General features: G+C 37.1%; 1 protein-coding gene and 1 long non-coding RNA gene across 2 annotated transcripts in view; both read left to right on the forward strand.

The window, feature by feature from the left end:
* OTOG (otogelin) overlaps positions 1-25,023 on the forward strand; it is a 92,428-nt gene that overhangs the window by 63,577 nt on the left and 3,828 nt on the right. Inside the window, exons 36-54 of the mRNA XM_030273852.4 lie at positions 193-3,881; positions 4,518-4,686; positions 5,526-5,662; positions 6,864-6,953; positions 7,331-7,514; positions 10,136-10,356; positions 11,211-11,349; positions 12,246-12,440; positions 13,301-13,513; positions 14,216-14,320; positions 14,656-14,766; positions 15,985-16,086; positions 16,584-16,682; positions 17,033-17,073; positions 17,674-17,749; positions 18,242-18,420; positions 19,212-19,316; positions 19,719-19,838; positions 20,677-20,722. Of these exons, the coding sequence (XP_030129712.4) occupies positions 193-3,881; positions 4,518-4,686; positions 5,526-5,662; positions 6,864-6,953; positions 7,331-7,514; positions 10,136-10,356; positions 11,211-11,349; positions 12,246-12,440; positions 13,301-13,513; positions 14,216-14,320; positions 14,656-14,766; positions 15,985-16,086; positions 16,584-16,682; positions 17,033-17,073; positions 17,674-17,749; positions 18,242-18,420; positions 19,212-19,316; positions 19,719-19,838; positions 20,677-20,722 (6,021 nt within the window). The remainder of the gene's footprint in view (positions 1-192; positions 3,882-4,517; positions 4,687-5,525; positions 5,663-6,863; positions 6,954-7,330; positions 7,515-10,135; positions 10,357-11,210; positions 11,350-12,245; positions 12,441-13,300; positions 13,514-14,215; positions 14,321-14,655; positions 14,767-15,984; positions 16,087-16,583; positions 16,683-17,032; positions 17,074-17,673; positions 17,750-18,241; positions 18,421-19,211; positions 19,317-19,718; positions 19,839-20,676; positions 20,723-25,023) is intronic.
* On the forward strand, positions 20,730-24,720 carry LOC140684260 (uncharacterized). The gene is made up of 2 exons (XR_012056246.1): positions 20,730-23,879; positions 24,459-24,720. It is a non-coding gene; the product is annotated as an uncharacterized lncRNA (long non-coding RNA).

A 25,023-nucleotide genomic window follows, 5' to 3' on the forward strand; every position in this document is an offset into this window, starting at 1 on the left:
TTCATAAAACATTTCAGTAACACTAGATATCAAGCAAATGATTTAATTATTATTTTTTTAAATTCGTCTATGAGTTTTAGAAGTTTAAAGGCTATTGAAAAGATCAGTTATATGAGTTAACCTAGAACTCTGCTGGCTCCATCACTATAATTATTCATGAATTTCAGGCTGTTTTCTTGTGTCTGATTTCAGGCATTGAACCTGCAGATGACAGCCCACCTTTGCTTCTCAGCATTCAAACACCAGCAGTTCCACATTTAACACTAAGTGCAAGCTTGGCAGTGATCAGTGAAGAGTTAACTTCAGTTCCTGTACCTGAAGCAAAGGACAGGGAAACAACACTTGCTACAAAATTGCAACTCACAGCAACTACAGAAAAACTGGATATTTTGGCTACTACATCCAATAAAACGCTTCCAGCAGAAATGACATCTGGGAGAAGCACTACAGCAATGGCTGGGACAGCAAAATCTAATGTAAGCTTGTCTGCTTCTGTTGACATTTCTCCTTTGTTTCCATCTGCTGTCAGTTCAGAAACTTCCACAAGGATGCAGCTAATCAGTAGTGGCTCCACTAAACTCCTCAGGGCTACAGAACCTCAGACAGCAACAACTGCTACACATGCGGTGACCACAAGAACAGAATCAGAGAGCAGACCAGTTGCTACTTCTGTTTTTACTGGGACACCAGTTATACTCAGAACAACAGAAATGCCAGTCAAAACTAAAATAATGGAGTTATCAGAAATGGTCACAAGAACACTTCCCACGAAAGAAGCACAAGTGAAACCGGAAGGGCTTACAACATTTACACCCAGTTCATTTGAATCAATAACAGAAAAAACTACTGCATATGTGCCACAGCCTTTTACATCGCCTCTGGATGTGCCTTCATATATACCACCAGTAAACTTAACAGGACCTTCAGAAGGGACAAAAATAAGTGTAGAACAGTCTTTTACCACAGTAGCTAATGTTACGGGAACATCATTTTCTCCTATACTCACTGCTTCATCTTTGTTAAAACCAGTGTCTTCAGCAACAACAGAAGCAGCAACTGTTTTAACCAAAGAGAGTGTGAAGACTACAGTTTCGCCAACATCCACACCACCTACTTCAGTCAGAAAGACAGCTAAAGAACCTCCTCTTGGAATGGTTCAATACCTGACTGGTACTCCAGAGGTCCTTTTCACTACAACTCTAGGTCCAACGATGACAACTCTACAAACTCAAGAGACATCATCAGAAACAATGTTGTTATCATTTACAACTCATAAAAAGGAAATCCCCAAAATAACATCTCGTGTGGAGCATACATCAAGTTCCTATTTCCCTCCCTATTTACCACATCCTAGTTCTAGTACTGAAAAGTCCTTCATTCTTTCTACAAAGAGACCTGCAGTGTCTCCTCCTACTCCTGCTTCTCCAGCTTCAGGTGAATTAAAAAAAACATTTAAAACTGTTTCAACTACAGGATATCCCTTACACGTGGTTCTAAACACAACAGAGCTCCTGACTACATTACGCACTAAATATCCTGTCTTGGCTGAGGCTAGCAGTATGATACCTTTGTCTGTTAAGGTAACATCCCCTTCTGAAATAGCAACAAAGTTAACCTTGTTTTCTGGAAAAATATCTACGGAATACAAGTCAGCTCTGGTTTCAAGTACAATGAAGACAAGCAGTCCATCATATTCAGGCAGTGTTACGACATCAGCAGTGAAAACCAAAGAAACCACCACAGCTCCTTTTGTAGCTACAGAAAGAGAATCACCGTCATCCATCACTGCATCTCCACTTACTCTCCTTAGTGGGACTGAAACCACATTGCTGACAACACTGCCTGATAAATCACAAGTAGAAAGTATTACTACCATCTTTACTGGAAAGCCATCTGCTTTGTCTTTTTCACCATCAGGTTCTCTAATTACTTTAAACATTTCTCTTCCTTCACTACCCTCAGATGGAAAAGAGGCATCGCTGACAACTCTTAGTCCCATGCGTACATCCCCTGAAATAACCTCTTTATATCCTAGAACAACTATACAAAAATCTATGTTAACAACAGGAAAGACCTCTCCAGTCCCAACTTTCTCTGTTTTATCTTCTATATTAAAACAATCAAGTTCAATAACAACAGTACCAGAAGAAAAATCACTAGTGAATATCACTGATGCCACATTCTCCCCAACCTCTGAATTCAGCAGTCAGCTTATAACAACCAAAAAAATAGTGACAGGCAAAGAAAAATCCTCTCTGTTCCCTTCTGTTTCACTTCCAGTAACAGAGCCTTCTTACACTTTCTCCACCTCTCAGTATCTAGGAGATAAATTAGTTTCTTCACCTTTAACACAACTGCTACCAGAAGTAACAACCACACCAAAATATTCAGTAGAAACTAAAATGGTTTCTGCAGCATTAAAACCTGAAGTCCAAAGTATAACAGAAACAGTGAAAATTCCAGCAGCTGCAGCTCAGCCATCCCTGCCTCCATCTTCAGCAGGCCCCTTCTCCTTGCAGACATCTTCAGGAGCTAAACCTTCAGTACAGACCACAAGGACCACTGTTATACCACCTTCTTCTACTCAGAAGACTACAGGACTTGGTCTTCAGACCTCTGAAGCTTCATTGATGAGCCAAGTTCACCAGTATCCTGCAGAATCTCTAACAAAATCCCCTGGTCAGCCACAACCTGTCTTTGGCATTACTGAAGCTACAGTAGAACCGACTTCCTCAAAGACCTCACTACCTGAAGGCACTCATTCAAGTATGTTACCTACCTCAATAGGTCCTACTAAAGTTATTTTACCAACTCAAAAATATTTGCATTTAACTGATGCAGTCACACAGCCACTTGTATCAAGAACTTCTGTTTTGCAGCCTACTGTTCCAGCTAGAGTAACAACTGACTTGATTTTTGGCACCAAATTTCCCCCTTTCTCACCAGAAGTGCTTGCTGCTTCCCCTCCTTCAGCAACAACTAAAAAAGAACCATTTCCTTCATTTTCCACACCAAAGACAGCTACAGATCTAAAATTCACATATCAGCCCTCGTTTACTAAATTCCTTGATTCAAGACAAACACCTGAAGCGTCACCTTCATTGGATTCTGAGTCAACCTCTTCAATGGTTTTGCTACCAGGGGCAACAGAAGTTCCTGTTGCATTGGGCTCCACATCAACGGAAAGTGGTACAGAGGAAGCTGTGGTGTTACCTAAGCAGGTCACACCTTCAGCCACCACCTACAGCTCCATGATCCTACCAAGGACAGCCTTGTCCACTGAGGCCCATTCATCAGTTGCAGCTTCAGCCTCTCCAGTGATAACCAGTGCTGAGCAAAACCTCAGCACTGCATCAGCAGCTTCAGACAAAGCAGCAGCAGTCACAGAGCCCATCTCCAGCTCTCCTTCTCTTACTTCAGAAGCAAAAGGAGCTGTGCCTCTCGACACAGTGAAGTCTGAAGAGTCAGAGTTAGTGACAGGATTCCAATCTGTCCTTGCTCAGGGTGCTACTGTTACATCTCAGACATTTTATCCTCCATATTTCACAAACACAACTTCAGTTCTGTCCACTGCACGTTCACCTGCTGAATCACAAATGTTTTCTTCTGTAGCTCCATCATCAGTAAGTACTACTCAGACTTCAAAATTTGAAGTAACATCTGAGAAGCAAACACCTTCTGTGAGTTCACTGCTAATGGTACCAGATCATCCAAATGACACAGCAAGTCCATCACTTTCCTCATTTACTTCATCTATCAAACCACTTCATGGCTTGACTACAGCATTTTCTGATGGACTGGCAATAGCTGAAGCCATGGCAGGAACTGCAGCATCACCTTTTATGCTGCCTCAAGAAACAGCAACTCTTCAAACTTGTACAGTGAGTAGATACAAATAATTACCTGCCTGCTTTGGAACATGCCTTAGTTACTTCTACATACTGGTTAAAAAATGAAATTTTGGGCCATGCCTTGATATTTAGGATTTAAAGTATCTGTATCAAACAAAGGAGCATGATTATGTTATTCCTTATACCTGAAACCTTGGGTAACTTCATTATGCATCATATTTTTTCGAAATACTATACTACACTGGGTTTCAGGCCTCAGTTTTCTGAGTGTGACTGTTACAAGAATGAAGTCTTTGACAAAAAAAAGGTGTTTCATACTGTTCAGTGTCAGTGTTTTGTCTCATTGCCCTCTTTAAAGCACATCTTTCCAGACACCCCTATTATAAATTCTGCTTGTTTCCATCCGTATTTTCCCTTCTCAATTTTTTTCATTGTAAAGTTAAAAATTCAGTAGTGCTGTTCTCATCTTTACTATAGGACAACAGTGTTAATCTATCCTCAGAATTGTCAGGTTTCCAAAGGTGCTTGTAGCTTCCATCAGCATAATGGGAATCAAGTATTCTGTGCCTGAAGAATGTGAATCCCTTTTTCAACAAAAACTATATAATATTGTGATACTAACTTGGTACGAATGGTAACCTCTGTCTTTTATTGAATCTGCCTTAGCCAATCACTGAGAGTGAGTGCATAAAACACATTTGCTTGGATGGACAGCTGATCCAGGTTAATAAGTCACAGCATTGCCCCTACAATGCTACTCAACCCAGCTGTGGAGTTTTAGGATTTGCTACTCAAACAAATGGTGACAAATGCTGCCCAAAGTGGGAATGTGCATGTAAGTTTTAATTCTGCTGTACTTCTGAAGTGCATTGAGGTAACAGGTTAATGCATGTGTGAGGAGGGTAAGAAATGACACTTCTATACCATAGCATAGAAGTAGAAGATGCATATTTTTGTGTTACTCATTGTCAAAGGAAATTTATAATTGTAGTTTTACATCCAGGAAATAAAATTAAAATTCTCTTTTAACATACTCAGCATTAGGTATCTGCAGTAGATAGGTTTAGGTCTGACTTAAACACATTTTGTCGTCTCTCTAATCAGGAGACACCTAATCAATACAAATTTTTTTGATTCATTTATTTACTACTTCAGGATGAAAATATTTCCTAGACTGTTAACTACTTCTGTTAGATGTATGGGAACTCTGTTAGCAATTGGAACTTCTGCTTAGGCTTTAGAGTTTGAAATAACTTGGAGTAGAACTCCAAGCCCACTGAAACACAAAAGCTTTAGCAACAAGACTGAGGAAAAATGAAACTTTTCACCTTAGGAATAAGACTACAGGAGAACTATGGATCTGGCATGATCTGCTGCCACTCATGATTTTTTCTTAGCTTGGGGTTTCTAAAAATTGCAAATATTTTTTGGCAAGAACTGTAAGGAAATAGCTGATGCAGAGGTTTGCAGGTTATCCCTCTGAAAATATGCAGGATTTGATTATGCTGTCCATTTACAAAGATGAATCAGTATCAAATATGTGAAAACGTGCTGCATATACAAATCTCTTAGTAAGCTAGTTCAGCTTTTAAAATGCATTGGTTTATCTTCACATTTTGTAAGATTTACTGTTCTAAAGTAAGGTAGAAAACATATTTACCTTTTTTCCCTTAGGTCGTTGCACCATTTTCTCTGATCTGAGCATTGTAACCTATGATGGAAAGCATTTGGCTTTATTCAAAGAAGCATCCTACATTGTTAGCCAAACTCCAGATGAAACTATAACCATCCATGTCCTTGACTGTAGAATGGTAACTAACATTTATCAGCTAACAAAAGGTGTTTGGTACTGCTAATAAGATGTATCTGAAAGGCAAGAGCATAATAATACTTTATATTGTGGTTATTCTTTACTTCTGTGCAATATCTATGAATTGTGCTTGCATTTCACAATACTTAGGAATTGTATAACATTTTAACACCTGGTTGTAAATGCATAGTTCCTTGTGAAACAGCTGGAAGATGAGAGGAAGGTCCATGTTATCCTGTGGTGTATGTGATATGGACAAGGTGATGAGAGATTAACTGGATTTACATCGTCACTTCTGTGAGAGCTGTCTTACTGCAAATACCACCACAGTTGTACCAGTATACCACCAGGCTCTTTGAATGCAGGATTTTTATCTATGTTCATATGGACAGACCTGGACTGGAAACACCTATCTTCAGAGCCATAAAAGACTGTAGGAATGCCAGACTGAATGGGACCACCCTGTGCATTCCAAGTTTCTGACACAAGAGTGAGAGAAAGCCTAATGGGGATCCTTTCTAATGGGTAGTGTGGGTTGGCTATTGTCATGAAAAGTTAATTTCTTGTGAGCCTTTTCAAAACTCCCCTTAACTCCAGTCTCTCCTGTGAAGGCTGGGTCATTTGATGCCTATATAGATGTCCATTGCAAAATTTGCTTCCAAGTTTCACCTAATGGAAGTTAATTTCAGAAGTCCAATATGAATTATATGAAGGCGATGTTTTTGTGACTTTCAGATTTGTTTTCTTCTTGTATTCAATATTTTCTGTTTTATTCACCCTTATGTCACTCAGGAAGCATGCATTTATTCCTGATCCATTATTTCTGTGCTGTACATATCATACAGATTCATCATTTCCAGTCTCATTCTTGCTGACCTTCAGATATGTAGGTTGTATTTTTTTTGTCCAAACTACACTAGTCCACCATATTTTTTCCCCTGAAAACCTAAATTTTTGTTTTAATTACAAGTTTGTATGATCTAGCACAGTTGCTGAAAACAATGAGGTCACAGTAGTTTGTTTGTTTATCCAGAGAAACTCTTCAGTTTTGACTTGAAACTGCAACCACCAATGGTTTTCCTCTCTTAATAGTATAATCTCCCAAATCCTTAATGTCCTAGTACCTAAAACCAGTAAGCAACCAATGTATTTAGGTTTTGCATATCATGGCTATGGATGATGTATTTTTGTTTTCTCCACAGAGTAATTCGAATTCAACTTCTTTGTGCCTGGCAATGTTGAACCTAACTTTTGTATCAAATCAAATTATTATCAATCGTTTAAGCAGAAAAGTAAGTATTTTGAGGGGTTTTACTTTCCTTTAGGTAACGCCTTATTTCTGCAGTCAATTGCCTCCTCGTGTGGATAACAAGGAAGAGAGCAGAACATCATAGGTTATGTGAGTCATTGTTCCAATTTTGTAATTCAGTAAATTTCTCCTGGTAAATTCAAAGAACCAAACTGTGATCCAAGGGCAGTTAACAAGCTAAGACCGAGAGCACTGTAAATTGTTCATACCTTTGGTAGCTGTGTTATCTTTAGGGAGGAAAGCCTGACTGTTTCTGAAATTACTTAGGACTTAGATTCCTAAGTCACTGTCTTAAACTGTCAAAAATCTGGCATTAGTTCTTCTTGCAGAACATTAACCTCTCTTCTCTGTGTTATTTAGATAACAGTAAATTCAAGATCTGCTTGGCCTACTGTTAGAAAATATGGATACAAAGTTGAAGATTCTGGCTTCAAGTATGCAGTTGAGACCCCAACAAAAATCAGAATTCAGTGGTTTCACAACACAGGTGTGATGATTATTGAGTTGAATAGTACCAGAGAACCAAGAGCTTTGGGACTATGTGGTAAGTATAGAGTAGTGCAAGAAATAAAGGCTTTCAAATGCTTTGCTAGGGAGACACATTTTCCTAATTATAGAAATCATTTATTGCAGGATCTGTCCCAAAAATGTATTGCAGATCACTGCAAATTTTAAGATAATTGTTAAAATTAATCTATTACTAATTTTGTTTATTCTTGAAATTGCATTTGTGTTTATTCCTCTCATCACTCTTTGCCCACAGTGTTGCTTCTATCTGTAAGCTGTTTGAACCACAGGTATGATTGCAGCTACGAAACCCAAATAAGTAAAATAGGTCTAAGTCCATGATGTTAAATATGGTCATTTACAGATTTAGGGTTTGATCGCCATCTGATAGAAGGTGATAAGTGCTATTTTCAGTTTCTAAAGGTCAGAATTCCCAGGAAATATAAACTTCAGCAAACTAATCTTGGTTTAACTGTTGCAGAAAATACTGTAGAGGAAATTTCTTAATAATATTGCACTATGTTAGGTCTGTTTTGTGCACTGCACTATTAGGTCCGAGTTCCCCTGCTCAATTTTTTTTTCTAAAAAGTACAGCCTTGAATAAGCTGGTGGTGTTGCAGCTTTTGCAAGTATATATTTGGTGATGTAAATCCCCACTTTGGTAGCTGCATCTGTAAATTTATCTGTAAATTTACGATGTAAATTGAAGCTGGAAATCAGGATTAAGGAGATCATATAATTACAGTGGATATCTTTCCAGTTTCAGAAAGGGCAAATGCCTGTAACTCAGTATCAAATACCAGGAATAGCTCAGTCCAGTTTCCAGTCCTGCTGACAGAAATGTGCTTCTCACAAAGAGAGTTTGAATTTACACCATTTTGAAATTTGATTGTTATTTCTTACTTGTCTTAACGTCTGTTTTTAGTATTGTTCTCACTCTGTTTGGCTAACTGGTATTGTAAGTAGATAAAGCAGAAAAAAGACAATAAAGACTGGATATTTATAATAAGCCTGATTCAAGTTATCCAGAGAATCTCTTTTGCCTTCACCTGTTTGTTTACTGTGGTAGGGAGGATTGGGAGCATTACGTTCCTGGTTTACAAGGTATTTTGACTAGATGACAACACACTTTTGTGGATGGTGTTGCAAGTACAACTTCTACATGGAATGTGCTCTGTTTCTGGTGCTCACCTCTGACTGGGAGGTTCTCTGCATAAGTCTGCCTGCACGGTGCTGCCTGCTGCCACTTCCAGAGCCTGCCCCAAATGGGCTCATTTTTCTGCACCTTTTCAGGGTGAATTAGTCCAGCTTAAACTCCTTTCTGTGTTAGTGCAAATACTTTCTCAGATACCATTTAGCTGAACTGCAATATTGGTAGGTCTTGATTTCTCAGCTTCATGGAAATGCTAAAACTGAGAAGACCATTACAGGTTTGTAGCAAAATTATCCTTTGGAAGGATCCAGAAACAACAGTGTCTTTTACAGTGCAAGGGTTGGGCAAATGTGGCAGCTGTTGAAGAGCTGGGATGGGAGGGGAACATGGATATTTCTATAGCAAAACTGTTGAAAAAGATTTAAAGCATGTCAGTTCTAGTTGCAACTGGATCCTGCCAAGAAAAATGCAAAGTTTTAGTTTTGCTGTTTTAAATCTCCTTGTCAAGGTGTAAGAGAAGTGAGAAAAGATGTCCCTGACGCGATAGCAATCCTTTGAAGTCTTTCAGAACCATCGCATTCTTCCTGTCTATGTTGCAAATACAGACTCAAAGGGTTCAATCAGACACAGTTTGGAAAGCTGTTTTAGTCTCTGAATGCCTGTTGTTGTGTCACTGATTGTCATCAAAAATTGCTAAAATTGCTAAAACAGACGTGTTCTTTAGAAAGGGGTGGAATCCAGAAATAGTGTTTTGAACAGATAAAGATTTAGGACCATTCTTATGGAGACAACAGAAGAAAACATTCTAGAAGCCTCATGCATCCATTCTTATGGAGATAACAGAAGAAAACATTCTAGAAGCCTCATGCAAAAGTCTCAGAAACTGATTAGGAAGACAGAATGGGGGACTGATCCATCATTCTACTTTTTTCTATCTGCTGGTTTTTAAAGGATATTCTGAGGAGGCTACTGCAATACTTGAATATTCTTTGCTGACCACAGTCCATGTTAAGTTGCTCTTTTTGCTCCAAAGTGTTTCAAAATTTCTTACTATTTTACTTAAAACAGAAAGAAAAATGTGATGCTGCTTTCTGGTATCACATAAGCATCTTGACATTTTATGGTTATTCCCTTTTCTGGTAATTACAGTTTTAACTTGTTTCTATACATGGAGGTGCTTTGCAAACTTTTTTAAAATATGTTTTTGTTCAGTGTTTGTGCAGCTTAGGAGAAAACTTCAAGTTTCTTAGCTGGGCTCTCTGAACAGCTCTTTGATATGCAGTAGATTTCCATTCAGAGATGCCTATTTACTTTTGCTTTCCTTCATTTTTCTGAATGTTGTGTATTTTGATCCTAACAAAGACTTTTTACATCTGTTGTAGGTTGTGATACTTTCATGTTGTATGAGATTTTGAAAAGATGTTTACTTTCTTGAATATACCACTTCAAACATATTTCACATGTGTTAACCTGCTATATTTTTTTTTCCTTCTGGTAATTCATAGGGTTTTGTGATAGAAGCTTGGCAAATGACTTGATGCTCCCCAACAGGACAGTTTTAAGCCAAAGCAGTTCACCCTCGACTTTTATAGACAGCTGGCAAGTGCCAGACACATTAAAGTATGTTGGCGAAGACAGGCATCAGGAAACTAATTGCTCAGTCATGGACTGCTCAGAGTGCTTAAGAATGGTGTTGAACCAGACCTTCAGCAGCTGTCACCCTTATGTATGTTAACTATTTCAAAAGCTTACATTTTGAGAGATCTGCAGTTCAGATATAATTTTATATACTTGGTAATTTCACTAATGTGAGGCTACATGTAACCATATCTGTTGAATGAGATGTACATTTTTTGTGTGTGCTTACAGTTGCAAGGTAAAAGTAATTGAAGAGTATGGCAGCTTGGTAGGAGAGTTGCAATACACAACTTTCAGAATTTCACCTCTGTTAGTTTTGAAATACTGTATAATTCGTAAACCAGTCACAGGAAATTCAACTGTATCAATAAGATGTAGAAAAATGTAAAAGAAAATAGTTTTAGCATCTAATTAATCCTTAAGCCTTCAGTAATTTAACAAGTCCAAAATTGCAATAGGTAATCTGAGAACCTGCATTCTCAAAGGCTCTAGAGACAGAGTTCCAGCTTGGAGATGTGAGAGGGCGAAACAGACCCTTGAAAGCAAGCCTAAAGCAAATAACAAACTCCTGATGTGAAAATAAATTATTTGTGGTCATATGAGTACATTTACCATTTGACCTTTTGTATATAGCTGATTTTGGTTAAGAGGAGACCAAAAATAGGTAAAAATGTAGAGGTAAGAAGGAACAAAATAATTGTGCCCTCTACTAGAAAAACTGTATTACCTCTTACCTTGGCACGTATAAGAGATTAAACTAAGGAGTATAATGTCAGTGTTCAGGAAGTCTTACTTTAAAATACTATTAGATTATATTTGTACACTAATGAAGGCTTACCATGAACGAGGAAGTCCTTTGTAGTGGATATTTCTAAGGTCAGTCTTTCCTACCTAGCATAGCCTCTATGAAGGTGCCATCTCTTTTCTTTTTCCTTTTGTTAGATTCCACCTGAGCAATTCTGTGATATGTGGGCTCGAGACACTGAGTACATTCAAAATCCATGCATTTCACTAGCTGCCTACGTGGCAATGTGCAACAAATTCAATATTTGCATAGAGTGGAGGAGCTCTGATTACTGCCGTAAGTATTCTGCATGTATTCCCACCTCTGGTGTTCACAGAGACAAAATTTGCCTAATGTAAAAGTTGTTATAAGTTGGGAATACCAGTGCTTCTTGAGTCTTCATGTACTTTGATGCTGCTGCAGAAATCTGTGCCTTTGGAGATGGGGTTAGAGAAATGAAACACCTTTGACATTCGATGGAGTGTAAGGGGTAAAACCTGAGATCTTAGTGTATCCTGGCAGCAAAATTCTCCCATAGCCAAATGGGATCTGTAGCTGGATAGCTGGATCACAGCATCTCCTTATGGTGTCCATGATCACCTAGGAAAAGCCCCCTTCAGTGATAACATAAGAAGTGGTCTGTGGTTTTGAGCCAATTTTTTAAAAAAATCTTCAGTTTTAATGGATTTTATTAGCAATAACTCTTAAAAGGAGCTTTTACAAAATACAGCTGTAAAGATGTATTTTGTCCATCGTGAAGGGACTCATCCCACTTATTTTTATACCATTTTCTCTGGCCACTGCAAATTATTCAGAACACTCTGAATGAATAACTTGCAGTGGCCAGAGAAAATGGTATAAAACCACTCTTATGATATGTGTAGTATTTGAAAGTGTTTTTGAAGTTTAAATTATTTTGTGTCAACACTGTTGCATGCTTTGTAACTCTGCTGCCAAAATGCAAACTGAAGTTTGATGAAAATGTTATTACAAGAAGAAAAGTAAAAGTGCTTGCAGATTCCTTATGTTTTAATTTGTTATGTAGGTAACTGGTCTGTGTTGGTGTTTCAGGCTGGTAGATCCAACTCAACTGGCGAGCACAGGAAGTTGACAAGACAATAATGTGTTCTCTTAGGTGTTGCCTCATGGGATTACAGTTTGAACAATGTCTGATTTATTTGTTTCCTTCCTAGCCTTCCCCTGCTCTGAAAACTTCTCCTACCAGCCTTGCATAGCTGCCTGTGAGGTTCCAGAGAGTTGTGAGAATAAAGAGGTGGCTCCTCTGGACTCAGGCTCCTGCTCAGTGCTGACAGAAGGCTGTGTCTGTGCTGGAGGGACCCTCCTTCACCGGACTCATACTGCTGTCTGTATTCCTGAAGAAAAATGTGGTATATTTGGATGTGATTTTCTTCTTTATTATCTGCAAGTTGGTGCTTAGACATTCCATTATTCATAAGTTGAGTTCTGGTTTGGTGTTGTGTGAGTTTTGAATATTTAATTCATTTCAGAATTCCAGGTATTCAGTAAACATTAAATGTGCAGGTGAGCAAGCAGGCAATACCCTTGTGATGCAAAATTTTGCTCACTTTCTCTCAGCTGGAGGATGCTCTTCAAAGTCTTTGCTTAAGTTTATGTATTCCATTATTGTACGCATGTTAGTCTTGGCCTCCTTTTCAACCCTTTGCCAAGGGTCCAACCTTCTGATACCCATTCAAATGACATACAGCAGCAGTTAATTACACATTTTGAATAATACATGTGTGTGTCCTGCCAGCATTCATATTTATTTTCATTGCAATTCTGCCTCATCACACCAAATAATGGAAAAATTTTTCTCCCTAACAATTTGAACCTTAAAAATTCAGTTTATGGTATATCAGACTACTAAAGCAATGTAAATTAATAATAGTTTTGACATTTGTGAAATACAAACGTAACTTCTTTTCAAATTGTTATTTTAAAAATGAAGTATTGGATTGGGATTTTAAGTAACTGGCCTTGCAGTGGAGACACAAAACAAATTTGAGGTCTGGATCATCTGGAAGGTGTTGAGTGTCTTGATTTCCTGTATAAACTCAGTCACAGACTGTCTCCTCATTCATTTTTTTTTGTGGGGTGATGGATACAATCAAGCCTTTAAAACTCTGGGATTTTTATGCTTCATAGATCCACATCCACTATGGAAAAAATGGTGATCAAAATTGGAATTTAAAAGGAATTACCTCTGTTTTCTGTTTTTCTGACCTAGCTTGTACAGACAGCTCAGGAGAACCTCATGCTGTGGGTGAGATCTGGAGAACTTCTTTGAGCGGATGCTGCATGCAAAAATGTGCTGACAGTGAGACCATAATTCCAGTGGAGCACAACTGTTCAGAGACCCACAGTCTGGAGTGTCAGCGATTTGCAGAAGTGGCCTTGCTTGTTCCTGATGATCAGACATGCTGTCCTCAGAAGATCTGTAGTAAGTATTCCTTCATGGTTGTGAATACTGCCCACTGAAATAGTCCTTTGTCTGGGGTTTGCTTTCCTGTTACTTTTTGAAGAAAATGGAAATTACTTTGCTTTGAATTTACAGATAATGCACAAAACTGTAGAAGCTATTGGGCTCAATATCCAGTAGGTTTTGGGGTAGAGGCAGAGGATAGGAGGAGCACTGAAATAGCTCTGTGTTTATTTGAATATGAATTGTGTTTCCCTCAAGTTTAGAGATTGCTGTTTTATTTTTAATATCCAAATACAACAAAATTATCTGGATAATTCTGAGGAAAAAGAAATCAGATGATTATTTATCTAATTCTTAAAGTGAGCAGTAAAAAAATATAGAAAAGCTTTTTTTTTTTCACTTAATTCTTGCTTATCTTAGTTTCAAAACGAGGCTGCAAGGAATTTTTATGTTTTGACCACCTGGTATGGTGTTGCGGTGAGTTTTCCAGAGGTGGTTTGTTTTTTTAATTCTCACAATGACTCTAGTTTAACATTGCCTCCATGGAGGGTGTTGGAAATGATGAGCACTTCTGAATCCTGTCTCATGGGAATTTTTGTGTTTTATCATATGCCTATAATTCGGAGTTTTGGGTATCTAGCTGCAAATACTGCTTGCTACTGCTCTACTCAACCTATAAATGCATAGTTTATGCATATAATTTTTTCCTTTATGTGACAGTTTGTAATCAGAGTCTCTGTGAACTCCTAATCCCTGAGTGTAGCAGCTTGGAGAAGTTGGTCACCTACTACAGTGAAGAATCCTGTTGTCCAAGCTATGTTTGTGGTAGGTTTCTTTTGAAAGGTAAAGAATTGCACTCTGCAAAAGACATTCAGTAAACTAAGTAGATCAACTCAGAAGGAAAATGGCAGTGTAGATACCATTGTTAGCATGGCGATTTACAAAATTCACTTTTGTCTATAGCTCAGGGGTTGGTCTGTGCCTCAGTTTGGGCAGATGTGATGCAATCTTGTGTTAAATGATCAGGCAAAATCTTGGGATACAAGGTAAAAGCTTTTCTAGAGCCTCTCTACTCCATGCTGCCTTTCCTTGGGATGTAGCATAACAAAGGAGGAATGCTGAGCTTCATCAAAGGAATGTATCTGTTGCCCTTTTTTTAGAATGTGATCCAGAAAAATGTGAGCCTCTGGAGCAGATACCAAGCTGTCAAGATGATCAAACACTAATTGCTGCTCGGGTGGAGAATACCTGCTGCATTTCTTATATATGTGGTACAGTAGCCTGACTGGTTGAGATTATGAGTGTGGTTTTGCATATGCAATTATGTCTATTATTATCTTGCCAATTAGGACTCCTTGTAAGAGAGACCTCTTTAGGTCTCTCAACATAGTAAGGCTTGAAAGTGGTTAAAAATTTGCATTAGTTTTCTAAAATATGCCAACAACCTAAAATTAGTTAATTATCTAAAAGTGCCCACAACCATCAAGAGTTACAGAACAGCTTTGTGCAACTGAGTAGTATTCCTTGTTGTTCAAGTAAAGGAGTTGTGGTGGATGAAGGAATTCAGGGATTTTGAGATTGTTCATATCCAGTGTGAACTTACTTAGATACACAAATATTTTATCTGAAAGAAGACTGAAGTGGTATAGGCTTTTAGTTCCTGTATTCTGCTGTCCCAGCAATGGCCCATCTTAATTGATGACAAATATCCCATATCAGAGTATTATGCATATTTATTATTATTTATTTTTATTTATTCTTTTGGATTTTAGCCTTTCATTACTTAATAATAAAATGGCACTTTTGCCATTAGTGTATGAGCTCCAATCTTACCATGCAGTTCTTTTCTGTTTGATAATAATCTGATAATGAGGTGCTGTTAAGTTTATTTCATTTTTGAACAGATATCTAGGAAGGGAAGCACCTTCCACATGAAAAAATTTGAGTGTTAATTGGAAATGTGAATTACAATTCTGTAATTTATAGTAATCAGATTGCTTTGATCATATATTAGTAATGGGCAGCATTTGACTCTTCTCACTGTCTGCAGGGTCCCCTTTTGACTCTTTTTTGATAAAATGAGTCTTTGCACTGTTCATATTGAAAAGTCCCTGTTGTGGTTGTCATGTGTTCAAGTCGGAGGATAACACTGGGATGACAGGGAATGCATTTTGTTGAGGATTGAAGATTCCTGGAAAAAACAACAGTATGACTTCATAGGGGAGAAGACCTAGCAAAATTTTTCATAACAGGAGAAGGAGGAAAAATCATGTTTGCTCACAAAAAATTTATTGATTCTTTCTAGAAGAGAACCAAGGAAAGAGGGGCTAGCTGCACTGAAAATTAGCTTTTTTATAGGGTCTACAAGCAGTGAATGCAGAGCACCTCTGCTCTCTTTTATATGAGTCTGGGACAAACTTAAAGCAAATTTTCTAGGCAGTAGTAAAATTTCTTCCAATGTTTTAGATTTAAATAATTATTTTCTCCAGCATGTGGGGCTTGCTCGGATCAAATTCCCAAATGTCAAGAAGGAGAAGTTCTCATTGTGGATGGCAACACTACTGACAGGTGTTGCCCTACATACCAGTGCAGTAAGTTTGACTTAATTTTAGTATTTTAATAAACAGAGAACATGGGAAATTTTGTGGTTGTTCAATGTCAAAGTGGTGGATTAGAGGTACAGCTTCACTTGCTGTAAAAGCAAGCTATCATCTGTAGTTCTGAACAAATAATCTTTACTTTTAAAACTAAACATGGGTGCAAAGCATTTTCTGATATCTGTATCATGAAATATCCAGATTTTAATAATTTTATAATTCCAGAATTTGAAGTTTGAAACTGTAAGTTTGTCGTTTCAGACCTCAAATTCTGGATATATAAAATTATTTAAATACTTGGCTAGAGTATTTTGTACTCCGTACTATTATCAATCGATATCTAAGAGTCAAATATTTACTATTAGTCTTGTAAACAAAGATGCTATCCAAATGTATTTATTGTAAGTCATTTACTATATCTTGATTAATATTTCCACTCATCTAAAAAAGACAGCATTGTGTTTATTGTTCTTTCCTTCCTTTGATTTTAGTCTGTGAAATACATCGTTGTCCTGAATTCAGATGCATGCTGGGCATGTCTCTGGTGGAAGTGTGGAGCCCAGAGAAGTGCTGCCCCTTCCGGACATGTGGTAAAATCACTGATTTTCAATAAAGCTGCCTTAAATAATGAGAGGTGACAACAGCTTTGGCCCCTTGGTTTCAGCCAACTACACCATTGTGGCCTGCTCATGAGCAAATGATACTGAAAAGTAATTTCATGCTGCAGAACTTCCTAATCTGCCTCTTTTGCTTTTCTTGCATCCAATAGAATTTGTCTGTCCAAAGTGGGTTATTTACCATCTTGAAAGTGTTGTAAGAGTTACTGTATTGGGTTTGCTGACTTTTATATCTGGAATTTTTATTCTCTCTGTTGCTCTGTTGTAAGCAAATAACATATAAATTGCTAACCTACTGTTTCTGATGTTGTATTTTGTTTCAGAATGTGCCTGTGAAACAATCCCCAAACCTCAGTGCAAACTGGTATGAAATTTATCTTGTCCCTATTCTTCTAATAATTCCTTAATGAATCTATTTTTTAGTATCTGATTAATAGTTTTATCAGTGAAATATGAAATGGCACAGCATCACCTCTTTTTAAAAAAACTACTTCAGAGTTATTTTTGAACTATTACAGTTTTAAGAAGCCACAAAATCTAAATACCTTGCAGAATAAAATTACTTTACAGCCCTGATATTTCCAAAGCTTTATGCATTTGATCTGTAACCTTATGAATAAAGCTCTGAAATGACTATCAGCTCTGATATTTCCAGAGCTTTTTATTACCATATTCTGCCCCAATATTTTGGTAGAGTAGGACTGCTTTCATGTACACAGGATAAGTCAGGATAAAGTTTTGGGTTTCAAGTGTTGAACTAAATGCTTTCAAGCATCATAATTAATAATATTTGTTATGGTGAATATGTTAACATACATCATGCGCTCGAGCTGCTAAGCAGAACCTTCAAGAGATACTGCTACCCAAATTCTGCAGGAAAGTTGTTTAAAAGAAAAAGATCATATAAATAAGAAAAGCCATTGTTGTTTCATGCATATTTTTTTTCCTGTTTTTATACCTGTAGGGGCAGAAACTTCAGATAGATGAACTGTTTCAGAACAGTACAGAAAATGTCTGTAACTGTGTGAAGTACAAATGTGGTAAGTCAGAAAATAATTTAATTCAAAGAAATAGCCTTTCAAGTTGCTAAGGGAAATTAGGAATTAAAAATCAGGCAACCACTTTGAGCATGGCACTGAAGAGGACAGGATTAGTTTACTTAATTCACAAATAGTGTTAATTCTCCTCTGTGTCCTCTGTAATTAGTGGGGAGAAATAGACATTTCTTAGGTACATTTCTTATCCTGAAGTAGTCTTACAAAATAAAACAGTTGAAGAAGCCTGCACTGTCACTTGGGTGCAGCTAATAGAATACTATATATTTAGTTTTCATATATAGCTATATTTGAAAAGATTTGGTGACTGCAGTGAAACATTAGATTACTGTTAATGATTTGTTTGAAAACGTGGCCCATAATTCTAAAACAGCTAGGGTAACTTTTTCCATTCCTGTTTTACTGTTTGAAATGTTTTTAGTGGAGTTTTGATGCCAAACTGATTGTCCTGAGAAGGCTGTTTGTGTTTTCTTGCAGTGAGAGACAAAGTCTGCCTGAGTAATGAGAGAGGTGTGCTGCTTCCTGGGCAGAGGATCGTGGAGCACAGTGCAGACGGCATTTGCCATATTTCCTATTGTACAAATGTGGTTGATCCCTCCACTAAATACTACAAAATAAACACATCTTCCATAGACTGTGCTGTCAAGTGCAAAGCTGTAAGGAATTCAGAAATTTAAACCTGTATATTGTGGCTGTTGGCCCGAATTACTTTGTGAGGGGTTTTGTTGAACAGATGAGTCATAGAGGAAGTTGGAAAGAGTAATTAGGATATCTCCCTCTAATGATATGCTGTCACAGTTCTGATGGAAGTTTGAAAATCTCCCTTTCTCCACTGTTTTCTCCGCTGCATAAATCTTACACACATTAAAGTACATAGTGAATGCATCCTTGGATTAATGGCATGCTGCCTCCTTGCATCCCTGCAGAGCTTCAGCTGAATTATGTGCAAACTGGTACAAATTCCTGGCAGACATTAACTGAATAAGAATCAGAAAGAGAATAATTATGAATAGAAGAAGAATTCGAAATGCAGTGAAAACAGCTTTATAAAATAAGCAAATGTTACATTGTTTTTTTACAAGATATAATGCATTACTATGGGAATATTATACAGAATTGTTTTCTGATTTTATAATTACTTAATGGCTAATGTGTAAAAAGTTAAGATTTCAGTGGTTCTTGAAGTAAGTTGTCACATTTGAAAATGGTAAAAGACCAGTTAATTCTTTTAGATTTGGAACTCCTCCCCTTTTACTTCAGTTAAGATCAAAAGTATTTTATAAAAGCCTCATGGGTGTGCAGTGCCAATGTAAGCTATGTGGGTTTGGAAGTTATTTTAAAAATATCCCTAAAATCAAATACCTGAAAAAAATTTGTCTGTTACAGTAGTAAAACATTGATCTGCAAAATTCTTTCATACAAGGAGTAATCTATTTAATTTTGGCAGAACCAAGTCTATCAGCCTCCAAAAGATTTAGCCACTTGCTGTGGTAGCTGCAAGAACTTGTCTTGTCTCCACACTTTCAGCAATGGCACAGTTGCCAGTTTTAAGGTGAGTTTGCATGTTTTATTCCCTCAAAATATTTAGAAGTAAGCAAAAAATTATGAAATATTGTACATATCTTGCCATAAAAATGTGCAGAAAAAAGCTTTATTTGTCCAAATACTTGGAATAGTTTTGCATGTATACAATATTAATTTCTTGGGGAGTCAACCATATAACTGTCAACAAAAATTAAAGGATTCTGATATATATGAGAGAATTACAATCAACTATTTTAGGACCTGCGTAAAATTATGTATTTTTTACTGGGCTTAAACAGAATAGGCATCTAAATTATATTTTGCTGAATTACTCTTGATTCAAGTGAGATCTCATTCAATGAAATTTTAAAATTAATACTTAAAATACTGTTTTTGCTGACTAAAGTTTCTGTTTTAAAATTTCTGACAGCCCGGCGCCGTTTGGATTTCAAACTGCATCAGATATGAATGCACCAACACAGCAATAGGACCAATTCTGGTGTCCTCTGCAGTGGGATGCCCACCCTTTAATGAAACTGAATGTGTGAAGGTCAGTGTACAAGACACTTTGCATTCTAGCTGTGATTTATGTTTGCATGATAAGATTTATTTGCATGACAAAAGATGCTTTTCCTCAAGAAGGGAGAAATTATTAATTTTTTTAGTGTGTGTATTTTTTCCCAGACATTTAGAGGTAAAAGGTATAGCCACACACCAGACTACTGTGTCACCAAGCTGCTGAGTTACACAGCTGGACACACCTCTTCTGATTCTTAGAATATTTTTTTTTTAATTGGGGTTTGTAATATTAAGCTAGTCTTCATACAGCTGTCTCGGCTTGGATGCTTTTCTGGGCTGGACCTCCCCGTTCTAGCATTTTCTGTGTATAGCAATATGATTCAGCATAATGATCAAAAACACTGAAAAAAAAAAGGCAAGATTTTCTGAAAATCAGGAATATTTTTTTTACAGTGACGTATGAAGTTTTATGAACTAGTTTTGGAGCAAGAACAAAAAATTCTATATGAATTTTCAAAATGAGATTATACTAAGTGCCAGGGAATGAAGGCAAGGCGAATTCTCTTACTGCTCTCTGTAGTTCTACATTTCCAATTGGGTAGAAAGATGCTCTCCTCGGTGAATGATGTTGCACAAGCAGGGAGCAGTCCTGCAAGAACTGAGTGGCTGTAGCTCTTCCTCACAAATGGCAGTGGGTTGGCTCCTCAGAACTCTCAGTTGTGTAGCCAAACCTTCATCCATTCACCAGAATGTGCATTTGTCTGCAATGATGCAGGGCTTTATCTGAAAGATATTTCTCTTAGTGCAGATACATGGGAATGAATGCATTAAAAAAACCAAGTTTTCTCTTCATTTTATCTTTTGGTCAGGTTGGAGGCTATATTGTGCCATTCTTAGAAGGATGCTGCAAAACATGTAAGTGATTATTGACAATTTCTGCCTCACAAGTCTCTGATCTGTTACCTTATGAATAAAGTGGATTATTTTCCATATGAAAGCTTTATTCACATCTCAAGGACGGTGCTTTTCCCAGGTTTACTCATGTAAATAACACTGAAAATAGTGGAATTAAATCAAAAGAAAGCACTTTAACATGGAAACATTTACTCCACTGATAACGATTGTAGCTTGTAAGCTCACTGAAACTCCTACCTTGAGGATTTTTTTGTTCTTGTGTAAAACTCCTCAAAAATTTAGGTACTGCATTTAGTAAAGTAAAATGTACTGTATTTGAGAAGGCACCTTAAACAGTACTTCAACTACAAGAATATCTTCATATTTTGTAGAAATGAAGATTGATCTATGTTGTTTGTAAGTCCATTTTGTAACTAATGAATATAAGAATTAACAGACAGTTACAAAGCCTTCAGGCAGTATCTTTTAAAAGATTCTACAATTTTAAAATTCCCCTTTCTTGATTATCTGTGAGAGCTAATAAATATTCTCTGGGGAAAAAAAAAACAGAAAAAAATTCTCAACAGAATACATTTGGAAGATATTATGTCTTAATAGACATCAAGAAAATATAAATATTTTTTTTTAACACCTTGGTACACAGCTGAAACATTTTGGTTGATCTCACGAAAGCCTTAGGCTGAAGTTTGATAGTATTAGAAGCAACTGAAAAGGACATTTTTACACTGGGCAGTATAATAATATTTAAAAATGAAAAATATCTGACTTAATTTGCATAAGTGGCTGGAATAGTGACCTGAAAGTGTAGGAGAGAGCTGGGAAAAAGTGCAGGTATTTCCTTCTGGGTGGGATGGAGCTTGCACAGCTCTGACTACCTGACATGGTACCATGTGCACAGTCACTGCAGTGGGTTATGTGCTGCTGGCTGGGAGGTGCCTTTTGGTGTTACTGACTTGTGTTACATTTTGTGGCAAAAGGTTTATGGAAACTGTGCAAGATTTACCTGGGTTTATTTTTTTTCTCTGCTCCCACCATAGGGGCATGATAATATCCAGTTTTCTTCCTGTGGTGGACCTGTGTTGCAAGCACTTGGCCTACCTAGTTCTGTGGAAAATTCTCCATAGGTACTCTGAGATCAGTTTTTGATTATCAGACATTGCCCTTCAATGCCCTAGCAGCCAAATAAATCAGCTTCTGAACAAATTAGTAAGGCAGTTAAATATGCATTAAGCTGCTTTTCAACAGGGCACAAGATCTTGCTGCTATGCCTAGAGAAAGATTATAACCATGCTCCTTAACTGTTAAAGACAAAAGTAAATTAACCTGGGGCATGCCTCACAAGGTAAAATTCAACCCTTGAAGAAACCAGTGACTTCTGAAATGCATTCACAAGTATGTTCCTAGAGTTTTGATTCCACACATGTTTGTGCACAACACAGAACCTCTGTGAATCATGCAGTTCATTCTGACTCCAAGCAAACTGCCATGAGAGCTGTCAGTCAGTTCTAATTGTGGGAGAGGTTTTATAAGAAGGATTATCAGTGTTTTGTTTTCTTTTGAAGTACTTTGCCATCAGACACAATTGTGACTTTCAATTTTAATTTTAATTGGTCTTGAAAATTAAGAGCCAGGACCTCCATCAAATCTTAGAGAGGAAATATGCTATTTCTCTGTTGTAGCCCCAAAGGCCATACTGGACTCAGGATACCAGATTGGCTTGGTTATACCAAGGTAGACCAGATCCTTCCTGGTTTAAACATGAGGTTAACAATGCAAGTCATGCCTGGATGTGGTACTCTTCTAGTACTTCCCTGCCTGAGCAGAGAAGCAGGACCAGATGACCTCCAGAGGTCTCTTCCAGCCTCAGCCATTCTGTGATCCTGTAATATACAGACATTTTAAAGCTGAATTCTGTTTGCCAAAATCCAGTAACTCCCAAAAGTTTTCATACTACCAGAAATCCTCTGTAATACGTACTCTGTTCAATGTGTAATATTCCCACCAGGTTCTTCAGTGTCAGTGCTCCTCCCATTCCTTGTTAGCCCAGTCACTCCTACAGCCTATGTTGGCTGTCACACAGGTACCTTTTCCTGAAATAAGTAGGACCAACCCAAACAGCATCATTGTTGATTTCCAACAATGTACTCCCTGATAGGAGCACCAGACCTCTCGTTACCCAATTATTGCCAAAGCTGCAGTGTAGCACAGCTGCTCATGGTTGTTCAGAGTGGCTCCCATTTTGGTTTGTTTTTCACTTTGCACTGTGTGGGCGGTGCATTGTTGTCAGCCAACAATGTACTGTTGGTAGTCAGCACTTGCATAGTCTTTAGCTTGCTGCATGTGTGAAATTGCTGTGTTTTAAAGGGTAAACTAATTCCATCATGTTTACAGTGCACTAGAACATAGAGACTAATGCTTTGCTTGTTAAAGCTTGTTATGTCAGCCACATTTTTGCAGATGATGTGCCATACAGTTTTGCTTCCAGTGGCATGTATAGTAGAAGCAAGTAATTGTTTTCCCATCCATGGTTCGGACAATGTACTGAAAACAGCAAGCCTGTGCTTAGCCCATGAAAATTGGAGATTATCTTTGTTCTTTTTCATAAAGCATGTTAATTCTTTGAATTGTAACATGCTTGTTTTGGTATTTATTTTGTGAAAACAACCCTCCAAATGTCTGTAAGTGAAATTATGTTGACTGTAATATTGTACACCACTGAGTGATACAATCCTACATTAAACTACACCTCTGACTCCAGGACTACTAAATTAAAATCTGTATTTCTTTTTCATATTGCTGTCACTTTAAGTGACCACAGTGTTATGAGCCAACCAAAAACCAAGCAAGGATTTTCAACTATACAGATGGTGCAAAAGAATCTGATTATACTATGACATATATAAAATGCTCCCATGTTTTCCTTCCATGTTCATGTAAACTTATATTTGTTGTAAAGCTCATTTAAGAAAGCATTGGATTTTAAAATACATGCATGGAAATACATTCTATATTTATTTTGTATGAGATACGATGTACTTTCACCATAGCCTGGATGAAGTCATAGTCACAGCTGCACTGAATTCTCCACCCTACACACCATGTATAATGTAAAAGAAGAAAGAACCATGAAAAGAATTGTGAAAACCACAAAATAACGGTGAGTTGGGGTTTTTAAAAAACAATTTATTTTTTCTTTTTCTCAATTTACTTCTTCCCTAAGCAAACATAATTCATTGACAGTCAAGCAGTAGCCAGACATTTGTCTGTAGGTTTTTATTTATTTCCAAGAAGATTTATTGCTCTCCTTTCTGTCATGTTGTAGAAAATTCTGCTATGTCTAGAAAGAGTACCAGGCTTATATAATTAAAAAAAAAAAAATGAAAGAAAACCCCCAAATAAAAAAATCTCAATAAAAACTCCCAAAGAAACAACATTTAAAATCTGTTTCTCTAAGTTTGACAGTGATTGGAGCAGGGAACTGGACATTGTGCATCAAGAAGTAAAGTGTGTCACAGTTCAATATTGGGTATTATTCAAAGCCATAAATCCTTTATCACCCTTGCTTTTCTGAAGCTAACAGTATTTCCCTTTTGTCAACATCTCTGGATTTCTTGGCTCAAACTAAACGCAGCTCTGTAAAGGGGGAGTAATTGGGGGGCTACATCATGGCGTGTAAAATCTGGTGGGAAATAGTGGAAAACTCTTCTAATGGAATGGGCTGTTCGTTCTCTTGCAGATCTGCAATGTGATGGGGTTTATCAGCACAGAGAGGGTCATCTTCAGAAGATACTGTTCTTCCTGTTCTCTTACAACTGAACTTTATACTGAACATCTTTGTTTTGCTTTCAATGTTCGGCATTCCTTTGTTAAATTAAATTTAACTCCTCATTTAACTTCATGATTTTTTGTGATCTCTTTTATTTGCTCCATGTGCCTCATATGAGAAAAGTTGTGGAAATAATGTTAATGAAAATGAAAATAAAAGTTTCATTTTTTCACTGGTGTTCTTTGATTTAATAAAAACATACAGAAGTGTAAAGCCCCCCTGCCCAAGCCCTCTTCTTCATCAGGTTCTGTTATGTATTCTGTTATGTATTTATTTTAATTTTGTTTATACTTTGTTTATACCACTGGAACGCAAGTGCTGCTATTAAAGTTTGTTGTATTTATTTCATAGAAAATATACTTTAATTTATTAACAAATTTACATTTTGATAATGATACCCTTTGGTATCATTAACAAGTTAGGATAATTAACAAGTCTTCTCAAAGAGAATTTGATCAATTTTACAAAAATTTTT

Source organism: Taeniopygia guttata, chromosome 5, assembly GCF_048771995.1.
Source record: "Taeniopygia guttata chromosome 5, bTaeGut7.mat, whole genome shotgun sequence".
Taxonomy (NCBI): domain Eukaryota; kingdom Metazoa; phylum Chordata; class Aves; order Passeriformes; family Estrildidae; genus Taeniopygia; species Taeniopygia guttata.